General features: G+C 39.4%; 1 protein-coding gene across 1 annotated transcript in view; it reads right to left on the bottom strand.

Moving 5' to 3' along the window:
* The window catches only part of WDR7 (WD repeat domain 7), a 289,363-nt gene that overhangs the window by 246,719 nt on the left and 24,869 nt on the right, over positions 1-17,775 (bottom strand). The window contains exons 6-13 of the mRNA XM_081096649.1: positions 16,859-17,033; positions 15,412-15,488; positions 14,421-14,540; positions 12,790-12,935; positions 12,328-12,430; positions 9,765-9,921; positions 8,195-8,443; positions 7,224-7,444 (exon numbers count right to left, since the gene is read on the bottom strand). Coding sequence (XP_080952775.1) covers positions 7,224-7,444; positions 8,195-8,443; positions 9,765-9,921; positions 12,328-12,430; positions 12,790-12,935; positions 14,421-14,540; positions 15,412-15,488; positions 16,859-17,033 — 1,248 coding nt within the window. The remainder of the gene's footprint in view (positions 1-7,223; positions 7,445-8,194; positions 8,444-9,764; positions 9,922-12,327; positions 12,431-12,789; positions 12,936-14,420; positions 14,541-15,411; positions 15,489-16,858; positions 17,034-17,775) is intronic.

Genomic DNA, 17,775 nt, shown 5'->3' with positions numbered 1-17,775 from the left:
GTGGGGGGGGAGGAGGGATGGTGGACAGGAGGGGGTCAATAGTGGGGAAAAGAGGCATATGTAATGCTTTCAACAATAAGGAATTATAAATAAATAAATAAATAATAAATAAAAATTTTAAAAAATTATCATTGCTTGAACATCATAATGTGGCTGCTGAAAAGATTTAATTTTAATTGGAAATATCTTTCACCTTTATTTTCTCTGCCCATTTTGAGATGGCTAGGTTAAGAGCTATGCAATATAATCTGAAATTCCCTTGAGCAAATAAATACATTTTAACTGGAAGCACACCCAGTCAGAGCAATACTGTCACTCTTCCTGTAGTGGCATGTGCCCACCTGATATATGAAACAAGAGAGGCACCAATGTCCTTCCATCTAAAAAATGTTTAGAAGCTAAATCTTTAATGTTAAAAAAAAATGACATAAATAAAAGCTCTAGCCCTAGCCATAGCCGGTTTGCTCAGTGGATAGAGCATCGGCCTGCGGACCAAAGGGTCCCAGGTTTGATTCCAGTCAAGGGCACGTACCTTGGCTGAGGTTCCTTCCCAGCATGGGCCCTGGTCTGGGCTTGTGCAAGAGGCAACCAATCTATGTGTTTCTCTCACACATCGATGTTTCTCTCTGTCTTTCCCTTTCTCTCCCACTCTCCCTAAAAATCAGTGGGAAAATATCCCTGGGTAAGGATTAACAACACACACACACACACACACACCACAAAAAAACAACAACACCCAAAACTAATGATTTATTCCCATACCCCAACTAACTCTCTCACTAATATTCCACTTTAGCAACCACTGGTACCAACTGGTGCATCAATACCACTTAACTATTTTTATTGTTATGGAATAGAACTTGTACAGCATAGACTAAGCATCCTATCAAGTTGGCTCATATTTTATAGGTGAAAATCACCCAAATCCATGTTCCAAACACTATTAACTCTGCCCTGGAAGCAATATGCACCAATCACATCAAAAGCTAATTAAAAGCAAGGCTAACAATAAGCAATAGAACATTTAACCAAGTAAAAACTCTATTTTTTGGTGGAAAAAGTAAGATCGCTGGGGCAAAGACAGGGAGGAAGATACCAGGTTAAAATAAGTTTATTCCAAGGTTAATTATTATTGTTCAAAGAATTCTGATTCTAAACCAAACAAAGTCTCATCGAATCTTCCAGTATATAATCTCCACGGTACATTAGCGCTGAGCAGCAGAATGCCACAAGCTATCACAGAATCTGAGAGAGTCAGAACACACCACCTAGGTCATCCGGCCTGACCTTAGCATTTTACTAGCCTTCATTTAAACCATTCCCAGAAACCTCTTATGTAACCTGTTCCTCAGCATCTGCCATGAGTTACAGAAATCAGAGACAGCCAGTTTATCCCATCCACCAGCTCCCTGGGGAGGTGACTTGCTTTCCAACAATTCCCAATGTCAATTACACTTTTTTTCTGGTTTTGCTAATTTGTTTGCTAAACTAAATTATTCTTTTTCTTCCTATCATTTCAGAAGCAATCTCCTAGCTGCCCCAAACAATTGTCCTCTTTGTCTGAATATTCTTTAAATATTTGAACACTAACTCCTGTCTCTTCTTTATAAATATGTCCATCCTGAGACAAGCTATAAATGACCAGCTTCTTTCACTCATAAATCAATCCCACTATTCTCTTAATCATTATCTCTTATACTTCCCAGAACTCTTTCTCTGGAACATAAATGTGTATTTAAATTGCATCATTTATCACTTTTAAATATTCTACCTAAAGGGAAAATAAGAGCCTATGAATGTTAATTTCATTTCCACACTCTCACAAAACTAGATAAATTTTTCTTCAGAAATCCATAGCCCATCCTTCTATTTAAAAAAGGAGAGAGCTGATGTTTTTTTAACAGCTATTTTAGAAAATAAGACCATGTGATCCAACAAAAATACTGACAAGCCATCTAACTGGATATTTATGTTCTACATGAAAATTAAGACTTTTAGGGACTATTTTAAACATCATGCATTTACTATATACAAACGATAACTATGAAGAAATAGTTAGGTCTGTTTGTTCTAAAGCCCTGTTCTCACTGACGTGACCAATTGGCAGCTCTTTAGTGTAGGATCCACTCCTTAAAGCAGAAAGTTGTCTACAACTCCTTTGGAGAGTTTTCGCCAACGTCTAAGAAAAACCACTGATTATGACTCCAAAAAAATCACTATAGAATAACTGGCATTTCTGTTGTTTTTAATACATATTTCACTTTACTCTCCTGCCAAATCTTTGTTTGGAAGAATAGCTTGCATATTTTACTTTTGAGCAGGGTTTCATATTTTTATCATCTTCACTTTTTTCTTTCAAATACTCTTCCTACATAGGATGAAACAATGTGCCCTAATGGTCTCACCTACAACTAGCCTGCAGCACATACAAAACCATTACTCTGATTTCTTGGTCATTCTTTTCAAAGTAATGTACAAATAAGTTAATTCCTATCAGTGTTTGTGATATTAGATCCGTCAGGTACTAGTCACAACAACTTCTCACATGCTCCAGACTACTCCCCATCACATACTAAGTACCTCTGCAAACAGAGGTTGTTCATGTATGTATGATTTCATACCCCTCACAAAACTAAGACATTTATATACTTTCAAAACAAATTCAATACACCTGATTACACTCAAATAAATACATTTAAAAAACTAATAAATTCAAGTAGATATCATCCTTCTTGGAAATCTTCCCAAAACCCCAAAGTTTATGAAGTACCCCGACTAGCATCTTCCTGAGGGCCTTGCACCCAGGGAGGTCACAGAACAGGTACTTCAAAGCATTTATCATGCTGCATAATAACTGCTTGTTTTCTATTCTGGCTCCCTTGTTAGATGAAATTCTATCAGATAGGCACTATGCCTTATCTATATATATAAAACCCTAATATGCAAATAGACCAAATAGCAGAACAACCAAACAACCAGTCACTATGATGTGCACTGACCACAAGAGGGTGCACACAAAACATGGAAGGCTTTGGCAGCAGGAAGCAGAGCATGGAACATGGCAGGCATCGGCCATGGTGGGATGGTGGAGCAGGTGAGCAGGGGCACCAGACCAAAGCAGAGCACCAGTCGCTGCCATCGGGGCAAGCTCTGGTGGTTACTGAAAAGTCTTTGCTCTCATGCGGTGTGGTCCCGCCGGGCACTTGCACCCACTGCCAGTGCCTGGCACCAGCCCTGATCACTCGGTGCCATCAGCAGGTGCAAGCAGCAGCTGCTGGCCCCATTTGCCCCTCAGGGCTTCTCCACAGCCCCTGCTCCTGAGGGGAGATCAGGGCAGCTGCTTCTCACATCCGCTGCTGGCAACAGCCCTGCTTGCACCTGCTGCTGGCGCCAGAACCACCACTTGCACCCACTGCCGGCGATAGCCCCGATTGTACCCGCAGCTGGTGCCAGAATTGCCACTCGAACCCACTGCCGGCACCCAGTGCCAGTCCCGATCACTTGGTGCCATCAGCGGGTGTGAGCAGCGGTGCCAGCTCCAATCGCCCCTGAGGGCTTCTCCACCACCCCTGCTCCTGAGGGCTCCATGACATCAGTGGGTGCGAGCAGGGCCGGCGCCACCAGCACATGGGAGGGGTGGTGGCAGGAGGGGTGGGTGCAGGCAGACAAGGGACCGGGGCTGTGGCGGGAGGGGCCAGGAGGGGGCATGGAGGATGGGTTGAGACCCGCCCCTGTGCCCACCACAGCCTCACAGCCCACAGTTCCTTTCAAGTGCACGAATTCATACCCTGGGCCCCTAGTCCTATATAATAAAACCCTAATATGCAAGTCGACTGGTCGCTATGACATGCATTGACCACCAGGGGGCAGATGCTCAACACAGGAGCTGCCTCCTGGTGGTCAGTGTGCTCCCACTGGGGGAGCGCCGCTCAACCAGAAGCAGGGCTCATGGCTGGCGAGAGCAGCGGTGGTGGCGGTAAGGAGCAAGGGGTCCCAGAATGAAAGAGCCCCAGACTGAGAGAGGGATGTCTGACTGCTGGCTTAGGCCCGATCCCCTGCAAATGGACATCCCCCGAGGGGTCCTGGACTGTGAGAGGGCGCAGGCCAGGCTAAGGAACCCCCTCTCCCCTCCCCGCTCCGCCCCCCAGTGCACAAATTTTGTGCACTGGGCCTCTAGTCCACTATAATATATCTGGTCCTTGAAAGTACATGGAATATGACAGGCACTCAGATATTTGCTAAATAAACTACTATCAAATTTATGTTAGACCTAATCATAGCCACCTTAAAGGTTATTCGTTTTTTTCTAATAATTTCTGCCATTTTAAGAGAAATTTTAACTCATTTTGAAACCGTTTTATGATCAAGTTACTCAACAAAAAGTGGTCTTTGCCCTGTGTCCTACTATCTTTTCAGCCCCAAATAAAAAATCAAAATAACCACTTCATTCACAAAGTTCAGCATTTAATCATTTCTGACTATTACCAAGAATAAATGTATGCCAATGCCATCTTCTCCACTACTAAGGGTGTTACTTAAGATCTAAAGAAACCTTTCCAAAATAGAGGAATTTCTAAATTTCTAAAATGTTTGGCACAATATCAGCACAGCCATAATAAGGATGTGGTCCTTCTCATTACTGTTGAAAAGACCCCTCACTGACACTCTCAGTGCATCACTGATATTTTCAGCTTCCTACGTAAGAGACAGGGCTTATTACAATATTTGAATACATAGATGGTATCCACAGCAAGAATATTTTTATATTTTTTTATCTTCAATACAATAGTAATATGATAGTGGTAAAAATCTAGAAAACCTAAAATTATAAAGAATAAAATATAGGGATGAGAGCATGAGGGGGGGGGATTTAATGGGGGGGATGAGGACACATTTGTAATACCTTAACTAATAAAGAATTAAAAAATAAATAAAAATTAAAAAATACAAATATAAAAGAATAAAATATAAACCAGTATGAATGGACAATCCATATAGTATTGGTATATAAACACATCTGTGCTTTCAAAATGAAAACGAGTACTATACACTTGCACATATGCTACATACACCTACTTACAAGCCTAGAAAATTAGCAAGACTTAAACAATTATAGGCAGAATAATGCAAAATGAAGGGGGTAAAATGATGGTTATATAAACCTATTCCTAAGTTCAATTGAAGGACAATTTGGCAATACCTATTCAAAAGCTTTTAAAAACTAATATGCCTTTTTATACAGTAATTCCACATTTAACAATTTATCCTAAAAAATCATTCCAGATGTACAAACATACTTAGCTATACTAATTTTCACCCCCACTCTTGATAAGAGAAAAAATGTTTAATAAAGCAACATTCTGGGGTAGGGGAGGCTAGGGGACTGTCAAGGGCGGGGGGAAAAAAAGGACACATATGTAATACCCTTTGTAATACTTTAAGCAATAAAAAAAAAAACTGACAAAAAATAATAAAGCAACATTCTAAATTTTCTGATAAATTTCAATAAACTACATAATAAAATTTAAAATGATATTAGAATATACTTAGTGACATAGAAAATATCTGTATCTTACATATATTAAACAATGTATTATTTAATTTAAAACAAAGAAAAATTAATTTCAAAAAGTACTGACTGCATCAAAATATCTGATGTCAAAATCTAAGAGAAGCAAGTGTTACGGAGAAATGAGAATGTTACAGAACATTGTGTCTACTGTGCTATATTGCAGAAAATTAATGATAGGTCTATTTCTTGCATTTGCTTAATTTACATTCCAAAGTGTGCCCTGCTTGGCTTTAGAGATTATGGTGTAATGATAGACATTGCTTTTTAAATATAATATTCAAGTTAAAATAATAACAAAAGTCCAAATTCAAAAGTAATATAAGAGCTAATTCAGGCAAAAGCTTTAGGTACATTTTCAGACTGAAAAGTACAGTATATTATAAGAAAAATCTCATTTGTTAATTGCTCTTACCAGCTGTGAACGTCAGCCACATTGCACACATACAGTCACATATACCATTCATATTATATCTCTGTCTGTAAGAGCTAAGGATCTAATACTTCAAATGAAGGCACAAACTCCAATATTCAGGTTGGATACCTGGCACTCCTGTTTCACAAGCCCATGCTGCCCTCTTCTGGATACTTTGGGAAATTATGTGACCTTAAAAGTTTAATAAGATGTAAATGAAAAATAATCACTTTTTCAAACTAATCTATTAAGGAACTTAACCTATATGATTACACAAGAGAAACATATATGTTATCTGTACTAAATAACTCATTTTGAAACATTTCCCAAAAACTGTCCTGAATAAAGTTCTAGCAGCAGCAAAAAGCTCTGATAGTTCGATCATCCACGCCAATGAGAGAAGAAAATAAATATTAAATAGTTATTAAAAGTAAATAAAAGAGCCCGGCCGCATGACTCAGTGGTTGATCATCAACCTATGAACCTGGTGGTCACAATTCAACTGCTGGTCAGGGCACACGCCGGGGTTGCGGGCTCGATCCCCAGTGGGGGGCCTGCAGGAGGCAGCCGATCGATGACTGGCTCTCACCATTGATGTTTCTATCTCTCTCTCTCCCTCTCCCTTCTTCTCTGAAATCAATAATAATTTTTTTTTAAGTAAGTAAAAAATGGCACTTAAAGAAGTTGCATTTTTTTGTTCTAGAAACTCATTCTTCTCACTCCCAAAAGCAAAGTGGAAGCTGATTTCGGTCCTTATCTTTCCAGTTCAATTTTAATGCTCTCACTACCTGAACATGTATCCAGAAATAAAAAGAATGGATTTGTCTGTTTTTAAAATGTAAATAGTAGTATCACACTGCATCACACACAAATGTTCCGTGTCACAGGCCATACTTCTACATGCAGCCACCTGTGGCGCACACTGACTGAGGAACTGTGGAGAGCTCCACGTAAAGGTATCAATACAACTCTACAGTGAAGAACGACACCATCGGGTCACTAGGGTTATTGTTTTACTTTCTGAAAACTATGTGCATCTTCTATTTCTATGTACCCAATAGTAAAGAATCATAACTTTGCCTAAACCTTCCATGTACCATCATTTAGTTTTAAACTAAAAAGGGTTTTAATTCTCTTGTCATATGGTCTTTAAATGACTCTAGGCTCCACTCATACTAAGCCTGATAGCCACATGACTCAGCTCTACCACAGTAAAGCAATCATTTTTGACCAACTTACACTACAGTTTTCAGGTGGAACCAGGAGTTGAGTAATCTCGCCGCCATGCACACAGAAGATATGTTTCATTTCTCCAGAAAATATGTCCCAAATTATCACCGAAAAATCCACACCTCCAGATACCAGATATCTTTGATCATAACGAGTTGAGACCTGATGAGGATATAGCAAACATGTGACTTTGTTCCGATGACCACGGAGTGTTCTGTGAGGTGGCCAACCTGTGAATGAGGGTTTGGATTTAAAATGGGAAAATAAAAGTCTTACAAAGTTCCAACAAATAAAAGTAAACATGAATTGTCAAAATAGCTATAAATTTTATCAAAGAAAAGGCTTCTGGTTTTATCTCCTAAAACTGCTCTGTCCAATACAGTAGTTACTAGCCACATGAGACCATTGAGGACGTGAAATGTGGCTAGTCCAGACTCACGTGTGCTGTAAATGTAAAATACACATGAGATTGCAAAGACTTAGGACAACAAATAATAATGTTAAGTATCTCACTGAAGTAAAAATAGTTTTGCTATATTGAATTAAATAAAATATATTATTAAAATTAATTTTACCTGCTCCATTTTCACATTTTTAATGTGGATATTAGAAAATTACATACATTGTTACATATATATATTTCCACTGGACAATACTGTTCTAAAAGATTATCAGTATTAATAACAATAAATTTCATTATTTAGTAAACCATAGAGGTTAACTATTAATAAATGGAACTCTTAATATACCTCAAAGAGATAAAATTGGATACTTCTTTATTCACAGTCATTAGGTGGTATTAATCCCAAGAATAGGCACTGAGTATTTTATTAGCTGCACATTAAACTCTATCAGCCACATAGCACACTAACAACTACACTGATTCATTGTATATGTTAAAAACAAAGCCTGCCGACACTGTCGCTATCACGGTACAGAGCTCTCTGGACGCTTTAGACATTGGAAGGTCGTCAGTATACCTCTTCGGAGCATGTGTTCCCCTTGCAGCAGCTGTACTATGGCTGTCTGCGTGGCAGGTACAATAATGATGCTCCCATCTTCGCGGCCACAAACAAGTCGTCCATGTACTGGTATGTACACACTTGCGGTTACTTTAAGAGGTTCATCACTATTGGGGATCACACTCAGCTGATCTATAATCCCAGCTGGATAAGGATTGAGCTTATCAAATGCTTCTTGCAAACTAACAGAAGTTGTGATTTCCAACCCTGTGGAAGTTTGGTTTTGTATAAAAGAAAAACATTGAGCATATTAGAAAAAAAATTTTAAATATTAAAATAAGCATGCTTATAGTTGATTTTTAGTAATATACCAAAGAATAACTGTCATCAAACATGATTCTAAGAAGAAAATGAAATATGACATAACTAGGGGCCCGGTGCACGAAATTCGTGCACTGGGTGTGTGTGTGGGGGGGGGGGAGTGTCCCTCAGCCCAGCTTGCCCCCTCTCACATACTGGGAGCCCTCAGGCGTTGACCCCCATCACCCTCCAATCGCAGGATCGGCCCCTTGCCCAGGCCTGACGCCTCCGCCAGAGGTGTCAGGCTTGGACAGGGGACCCCCATCTCCCCCCGATCACTGGCTCTGGCCCCCGCCCAGGCCTGATGCCTCTGGCCCAGGAATCATGCCTGGGCAGGGGACCCCCATCTCCCTCTGATCGCTTGCTCCACCCCCCGCCCAAGCCTGATGCCTCTGACCCAGGCTTCAGGCCTGGGCAAGGGGACCATCATATCCCCCCAATCCTCGGCTCTGCCCCCCGCCCAGGCCTGATGCCTCTGGCCCAGGCATCAGGCCTGGGCAGGGGACCCCCAGCCCACCGCCCAAGCCTGATGCCTCGGCCAGAGGAGTTGACCCTCATCACCCTCCGATCACCAATCACCGGATCGGCCCTTTGAACAGGCCTGAGGACTCCAGCAGAGGCGTCAGGCCTGGGCAGGGGACCCCCAGCTCCCCGCGGTTGCAGGCTCTGCCCCTGCCCAGGCCTAACGCCTCTGGCTGAGGCGTCCGGCCCAGGCAGAGGGGACCCGCAGCTGCAGCGGCCCCGTGATCGTGGGCTTCACTTTAGGCCCAGGCAAAGAACCCCTAGCTTCTGGGACTGCCAGCTTCGACCGTGCCCAGCTCCCATCGCTGGCTCCACCCCTACTTCCTGCTATCACTGGCCAGGGCGGAAAAGGCACCTGATTCTCCGATCATGGCTGGGGGGCAGGGCAAAGGCGGCCCCAGGGCTGCCTTTGCCCTGCCCCCCTCTCTTAGCTCCCCTCTGGGTTTCCGATCACTGTCAGTGGCAGGGGGCTTCTTCCTGCTTTCCCTTTCGCCTCCCTGCATTGTGCCTACATATGCAAATTAACCGCCATCTTGTTGGCAGTTAACTGCCAATCTTAGTTGGCAGTTAATTTGCATATAGCCCTGATTAGCCAATGAAAACGGTAGCGCCGTACGCCAATTACCATTTTTCTCTTTTATTAGTGTAGATGAATTTGTTGTTCAGTGGTTAGTATTTAGGCTGTGAAATTAAGAAATTGCTGTACCTGATTTACTATTCGCTTCTTCGCCTTCCTGCTTCTCAGGTGTGTCTGAGATTTTCCAAATATTCAATCTTCCAGAAGAGTCCCCCTGAATTAATAATTTATGGAAGTATTCCCTGGCTCCATAGAAGAACCGAGTAACAGGAGGACAAATGAGCAACTGGAAAAAAATTGTTCAAATATCTTTAGCTTTATTAATCAAAATATTTCACACATTAACATTTTTTCAGATAAGAATGTTAAGTACTTTGCCTCAGTACCAGAGTTAGAAAAAGTGTTTATCACACCCAACAATATTTTAATGTAATTCTGTAGCATTGATGTACATGTCAATTAACATTCAAATCCAGCCTAACACAAAGAAATAAAAATTATATAGCCTCTCTATAGAATTGTATTTTTATATTTTTGTGTTTTATAAAAACTGATTAGTCACCACAACAATACAACTGAGTTAACTGTCTGTTATTACATAGTTAATATAAAACATGATATTCTTTACCAGAATGAAAAGTCTCCACTCGAAGGTCAGAAGGGAGAACTGGCTAATCCTAACCCTTTGCCCATTCCTGATTAGTCACTAGTAAGAGCAGCAAAATTAAACTACCAAGCTGTGCAACTGGAGGACTCCATTTGTTAAAAAATGAGTATATTCTTCAGCCAACAATGTAACATTTCATTTGATCACATTTACATAATCAATTCGAACACAGCCTGATATGTTAGCTATAAACTACTAGGAACAAAATATATTTATTAGGGTCTTGTCTATACTTTCATTTTAAAACAAATTGTTTTTCTGCTTAAGGTCCTGTGTCTTCAGTGAGATCACTTATTTGAAAAATGTAAACAGCGGTAGAATCCTAAAATTAAAGTTTGGAGTATTCATTCACAGATACTTGAATGTTAAAACATAGAACATTATCATAAAAAACAGTAATAAACAGACTTCAGTCTTGGCAATTATAGTCAAATAATCTAATTACTGTATTTGGTATTAACTATTTTCCTAGAAAGCACTACCCTGCAGAAATATATATATTACGCATAATCAATTCTGAAAATTACTAAAAGTTTTCATCGATAACATGCTGAACAAGGAGAAGTTGCTACAGCAGCTGTAATAACCAATATTCTATATTTCACCAAATGGGTATCTAACACCAAATAATAATACATTTTGATTTAAAATGTACTGGGGAGTTGATATTTTTAAAAAATGGAATGTGTTTATTTTGTTTTGTTTTGTGTACCTTTTTTAAAAATCATTATCCTTTCATTTTACTGGAACTGATGGTCTAGGTCAGTGGTTGGCAAACTCATTCGTCAACAGAGCCAAATATCAACAGTACAATGATAGAAATTTCTTTTGAGAGCCAAATTTTTTAAACTTAAACTATATAGGTAGGTACATTGTTATTAACTTAATTAGGGTACTCCTAAGGCTTAGGAAGAGCCACACTCAAGGGGCCAAAAAGCTGCATGTGGCTCGTGAGCCGCAGTTTGCCGACCATGGGTCTAGGTTAAAGAGCAGTAAGTAGCCCTAGCTGGTTTGGCTCAGTGGATAGAGCGTCGGCCTGCGGACTCAAGGGTCCCAGGTTCGATTCCGGTCAAAGGGCATGTACCTTGGCTGCAGGCACATCCCCAGTGGGTGATGTGCAGGAGGCAGCTGATCGATGCTTCTCTCTCATCAATGTTTCTAACTCTATCCCTCTCCCTTCCTCTCTGTAAAAAATCAATAAAATATATTTTTTTAAAAAAAGAGCAGTAAGTAGAAGTGTAAGTCAAGAGAAAAGGATAGGTTATAGAAGATCTTAGTTATACATGCACATATAAATTCTATATATTCAAAATATTCATGGTAAATAATGATTCCCTTTCCCTCATCATCTCTCCACATAAAGATGGAACAAAATTCTCAGAATGAAAAAACTGTGGAAACCTAGAAATAAAGGAAACTATATTTCCAAAAGCAAAGCTTCTTTCTTACTAGTAAAAACCAGTACTAAGAATTGGAAACCTATTACTTAGCGCTGTTGTAAATGTTAAGAAATCATAATAAACTTTTTTTATAGAGAAAATTTTCTTTTATTATTCATTTCTAAAGCCTAATGATTTAAATCACTCCATGGTTTTTGGGAGATACTGCAATGCCTTGTTCAAATAAGGAACTGTTATTAATGAGCATTATTACATGATGATCTTGCCCTTCTAAAAGGGCATTCCATCTGTTACTGTGTTGATAGCTGCATAATAGCATGAAATAAATTTGCACCATCAACATGAACTTTATCAAAAAGTCATTTCCAGTATGTAATCAGCATTAAGTCATTTGTATTCTCAGAGAACGGTGAATGCTATATTATAGTCACACTATGTATAAGATATGCAAATATTAAAATCGTGCTTACAACTGACCATGTAAAGTATTTCACAATGTCTAACATAGTGTCTTGAATTATATTGAACCTTTCAAATGATTTGCTACCAAAATACACCAAAATATATAGTTATGAAAATATTTCAACATAACTATCAATTATAAATGATATCTGAAAATGTTTACCTCTTTATCTGTTCGATCCAAGAGGCGATGTTGTACAGGAGGGATTAAACTTTCAACTGCTTTCCCCACATCGCTGCGGAATGAATCACTAGCTGGAAGGCAACTGAAAATGAGAAAAATACATCATTCAATTAAAATACTGACATTAAACATTTTGTCAGGTCATATGATGGTTTTGACATGAATGAAAAATGAGTTTTTAAATTATAGTTAAATTAACTTAGCTTTAAATAATGAACATCAATAAAATATCCTATTTCAAATAAAATACCCCTATATTGTACTTAGAAGTTAAACTGGAATTACTTATCTAACTTAAGTTCTAGGTGACTTTTTTAACCCATTTAAAATTTTTTCCCCATATTAAATATTTATACTATACACATTTTCATATGTCCAGGTTATACCCCAAATTCAGGATCTTTTGCTTTTGATTAAAGTCCTATGTTATTTATTGAATACCTGGCAGGTAGTTTGTAAATATAACTTTGCCCATTTTCAGTCCAAACGATTACTTTATCTGCTGATACAAAGTCACCTCCAGTCCATGCCTGTCCATTTTCACTGGGGCCTGAACACAACAAGGAGTAGTCTCCAGCATCAAATACCTACAAGGAAGAAGAAATTTGCAATCTAGTCTGTGCTGTAAGTTGCCTGGTGGTAATAGAGCTATTGGAGGCAGACTACCTGAGCTGTAATCCAACAATTTCACTGCCACTTTAGAGCCTTAGTCAAGCTATTTATCACCCCCTATTCCTCAGATGCCTTATCTACAAAACGTGGAAAGTAACAATTCCTACTGCGGTCGGCAGCCTCTGGGACTGCTACCCTGATCCCGACTCCTGGTATTGAGATCCTTGTGTAAACCCCTCCCGAGTGTGGGCTGGATTTTGTGACTGCTTCTAGACAGCTGAATGTGGCAGATGGGATGGGATCTCAGTTCCAAGGTTAGGTGGGTCTTGGCTACGCTTTCTCTTGTGCGCTCACTCTGAGGGGAGACAGCACCCATTCTGTGACCTCTCCTTGGAGAGGCCCACATGACAAGGAAGAAAAGTGTCCAGCCAATTGTCAGGAGGATCTGAGGCCTGCCCACCGCCATGTGAGTAATCTTTGAAGCAAACCCGCTCAAGGTGAGCCTTATGATGAGACAGTAGTCCTTGCTAACACTTGGTTGTAGCAGGTGAGAAACCCTGAGCAGGTAGCCAGCTAAGCGGTGCCCGGATTCCTGACCGACAGGTGGCGTGGTGCTACATGCTTTAGATGGGTGATGCTACATGTCTGTGGTCTAGTTTGGAGTGATTTTTGTTATGCAGGATTAGATAACTAATGCATCTCCCCTCTGAGCTGTAAGAACTGTAAGAAGTAATGTGGAGGAATCTTTGGTACAAGCAATCAAAGCGTGCTGACACCTTTTGTATTATGAAAATATTAAAGTCAGCCCGGCCAGTGTGGTTCAGTAGCTGAACATCGACCTATGGACCAGGAGGTCACAGTTCGATGCCCAGTCAGAACACATGCCTGGGTGACAGGCTCCATCTCCATTAGGGCACGTGCAGGAGGCACCTGATCAATGATTCTGTCTCATCATTGATGTTTCTATCTCTCTCTCCCTCTCCCTTCCTCTCTGAAATCAATAAAAATACATTTTAAAAAAAAAAAAAAAAAGGGAAATGTTCAAGTTTAGCAATGTGGAAGCAATATACTCCTTCAGCAGCTCTGAAGTGATGAAGAAAGACCTTCCTGACTCCAAGAAGTTAGGACAGAATGGCAACTGGGAATAACAACCTGCAGATATGTCAAACGCAGAAAACTCGCTGCCATTGCTTATGTTATACTGACAAAGATAACGACTAAAACAGCAGCAAAAGTAGAAATTAAAATCAATAGAATAATAATCATTAACTGAATCATTCTATAAACAAACATACAAAAAAGACAACTATCCCAACACCTCAAAATATAATATCAAAATCACACATGAATACCAAATGGTTAACCTATTCTTGCACCAAACTTTTCCTGACATTTCTCTTTGGGAGTCTGATAAACCAACAGGGTAAAAATGCAACTTCTTACTTATGCAATGATCTTACCCGCCAGTATTTGGAGCACACAACCAAAAGTGACCTCTGTGTGAATGCACAAAAGGAGATGCTCTGGCAATTCTGACAATAAATTGGTTTGGATTCCTCCTCAAATACTGGTTCAGTATCCTGAAAACAGAAAGATTTGCAAAATTTTAGGAATGGCTTGGTTGTCAATTAAAATTATCAAACAATGATAAAGAAAACAAATGAACTAAAGACATCACGTGACGGTCATGATTTTAACCCCTCATGTGAGAACCACAGCAGTAAAAAGCAACACAAATGCATTATAAAAACATCTGGGCGTGACATCTCTGCTACAAAGGTACTCAAGATTAAAATACTGATGAGAATCAGAATACTATCACAATAACAGATGATAAAAGTTTTGGGTAAACCCTAATTTTTGTAGCTATATGTGCTTTTTACGTAAAAAAACAAACAAACAAAAAAAGCTGATCAATTCCTCAAGTTTCCCACAGATTCAATGTCTAAAAATTCCCTAGCTGAAGAGAATAGCATCAATTATTGTCAGAAAATTAATCTCCTTTCTGATAAGAAATATAACAAGGAAATCAAGCCCAAAGAACAGAGAGGGGACTAAAATTGGGGGGGAGGGCGGGGAGGACTTTATATATTTTTGTAATGGTTGGCTTTATTTTTTTTCCCTAGAGCAAACTACCTTTTAACTTTTAACTTAAATAGAAGGAATTGAGGAAAGTCCTACCGCTTCTACACATTTCTCTACATCCTATCCTGTGCAATACGTTTCTCTAATTCTATCCTTGATATGGCAAATGTGTACCATGAAAAGTGAAAAACATAATTCCCTTGCAGAGACCGCATTGTAGGGGATCTTCTATACCATGTCAATAAGACTATTAAAAAAGATTAGCTTTCCCTTCCCCTTTAAGAAAAGAAGGCACATATCATTATTAAAATTTAAGACTCCATGAGAAGAAAAACAGAGAAATTAATCCAGTCTCATTTGTCTCACCTGCATGCCACTTATTTCAGAGGTAACAATCCACACCTTCAAGATGCCCGTCACCGAGAGTGCTACCACAGTGTCCTCTAAGCCAAGAAGGAAAAAAAGTCAAGGTTACAACACAATACACTGTCTCTCTCTCACATCGATGCTTTTTTCCCTCTCTCCCTCCCTTCCACTCTCTCTAAAATCAATGGAAAAATATCCTCGGGTGAGGATTAACAAAATACACTGTTTCTAAACAGTAACATGGTCACAATAGTAATATGGAACAGGGTTTGCTTTAATTAAGTAACAATGTTTTACAATTGGCATAAAAACATAATTCTATATTTCATAAAATAACAGAAATCATATTTTGAAGCATAATAGAGATGGCCAAAAAATTGGAATTCAAGGAAGAATTTTTTCTAGATACTTGAAATAATTTTTTACTAGAGGCCCAGTGCACGAATTCATGCACAGGTGGGGTCCCTTGGCCTGGTCAGTGATCGGGGCCAATCAGAATTGGCAGGGGGGCGGGGCTGTGGGAGGTTGGCTGGCCATGGGAGGTTGGCTGTGGGAGTGCACTGACCACCAAGGGGCAAATCCTGCATTGAGCGTCTTCTCCCTGGTGGTCAATGCATGTCATAGCAACCAGTCGACAGTCATTTGGTCATTCGGTCGCTTAGGCTTTTATATATATAGATTTGTAATCAAGATTTTAATAATTTCAAATGTTCTTGATCACTGTGTTAACAAAGAACTTTTATCTTTAAAATTCATAATTTTTATTTATCATGAATCAGCAGACTCACTTTATCTTCAAGACACTTGTTTACCCACTTTCCCACCTACCTTGCCTACCTTCTAGCCAAGCATATCAAACTCGTGGCCAGTGGGTGGCTCGCCGCCTTTGAGTTTGACATTCTTTTTCTAGACATTTTATTGCACATTACACCCTCCAATGATCATGATCAAAAGAAACACATGATATAAAACCTAAATTCATAAGCTTTGGGTAAGGGAGCAAACATACCAGGAACTTTCATTAAATTTAACTATGTACAATTCCCTTCCTTTTCATTATCTTCACATAAAATAAAAACACTTTCTATGCCTCGTAAGAAAGCGACAAAACTAGGCCCAAGAAACACACACAGGTGAAACTACGGTTCCTCCCACCATTCCTGCAAGGGGTTCTGCTATTCGTTCTCCCTTTCAGAAAATCACCCCCACACATTAAGATTGCCAAAAGCTAGTGAACTATTCCATGGAATGGAGATAATCTAACACTTTAAGCCTTGATCCAATCAAAGATTTCTTTCTGAGAGGAGAGACAGACCATAAATTATTAGCTATTTCTTAAATAGAAGAATATAACCAAATACATTACTATATGATATATAATGAACTCTACAGTAAATTAGCCGTTACATAACGGAGCTGAAGTCCTTACAGGGCACCATACACTGACCTTGTGTTCGGTGGGATGGAATAATACTCATGGAGCTAATCCAGTCAGGAGATATCTTTGATACTAAGGAGTATAACACCTCAAGGCTGGTGGCATCCACAACAAGGATTTCAGGATAATGGCCATGGCATAAAAGCCTTCCTTCTCTCTGATTTCCAACAGAGAACTGATAGAACTATAAGGAAAAAGATTCACGTGCATTCATCAAGCTTATTATGAGGCTCAATTTCTTCAGTAATACTTCCAGATATATAATATATGGCATATTACATGTAATATAACATATATATATTACATTCCTATGTATACACATACACACATCAAGTTATGTTAATATTTTCAAAATATCTACTAAATATTATTATTTTCCTAACATCCTATTCTCCCCTTTGAACTACTTTGGAGAATTCATAATGATTCTTTTTTTTTTTTCCCAATAAATGGTACTTTTTATTATTTGGATAAGTACTCCATAAGGGGTGAATGCCACTATTGAGCAAAGTTAAAGAGGTCGTGCCCTCAAAGAGATAATTTTTTTTTTTATTGTTTAAAGTAATACAAAGGGTATTACATATATGTCCATTTTTCCCCCCCGCCCTAGACAGTCCCCTAGCCTCCCCTATCCCCCAGTGTCTTATGTCCTTTGGTTATGCTTATATGCATGCATACAAGTCCTTTGGTTGATCTCTTACCCCCCTACCTCCTGTCCCCCAACCCTCCCCGGCCTTCCCGCTGCAGTTTGACAATCTGTTTGAGGCAGCTCTGCCTCTGTATCTATTATTGTTCAAAAGTTTATAATGGTCTCTAGTATCCATGAATGAGTGAGATCATGTGGTATTTTCCCTTCATTGACTGGCTTATTTCACTTAACATAATACTCTCCAGTTCCATCCATGCCGTTGCAAATGGTAAGAGTT

The sequence above is a fragment of the Myotis nattereri genome (genome assembly GCF_964212035.1).
Source record: "Myotis nattereri genome assembly, chromosome: 8".
NCBI lineage: Eukaryota > Metazoa > Chordata > Mammalia > Chiroptera > Vespertilionidae > Myotis > Myotis nattereri.
This window is presented reverse-complemented; position numbering and strand designations above follow the sequence as displayed.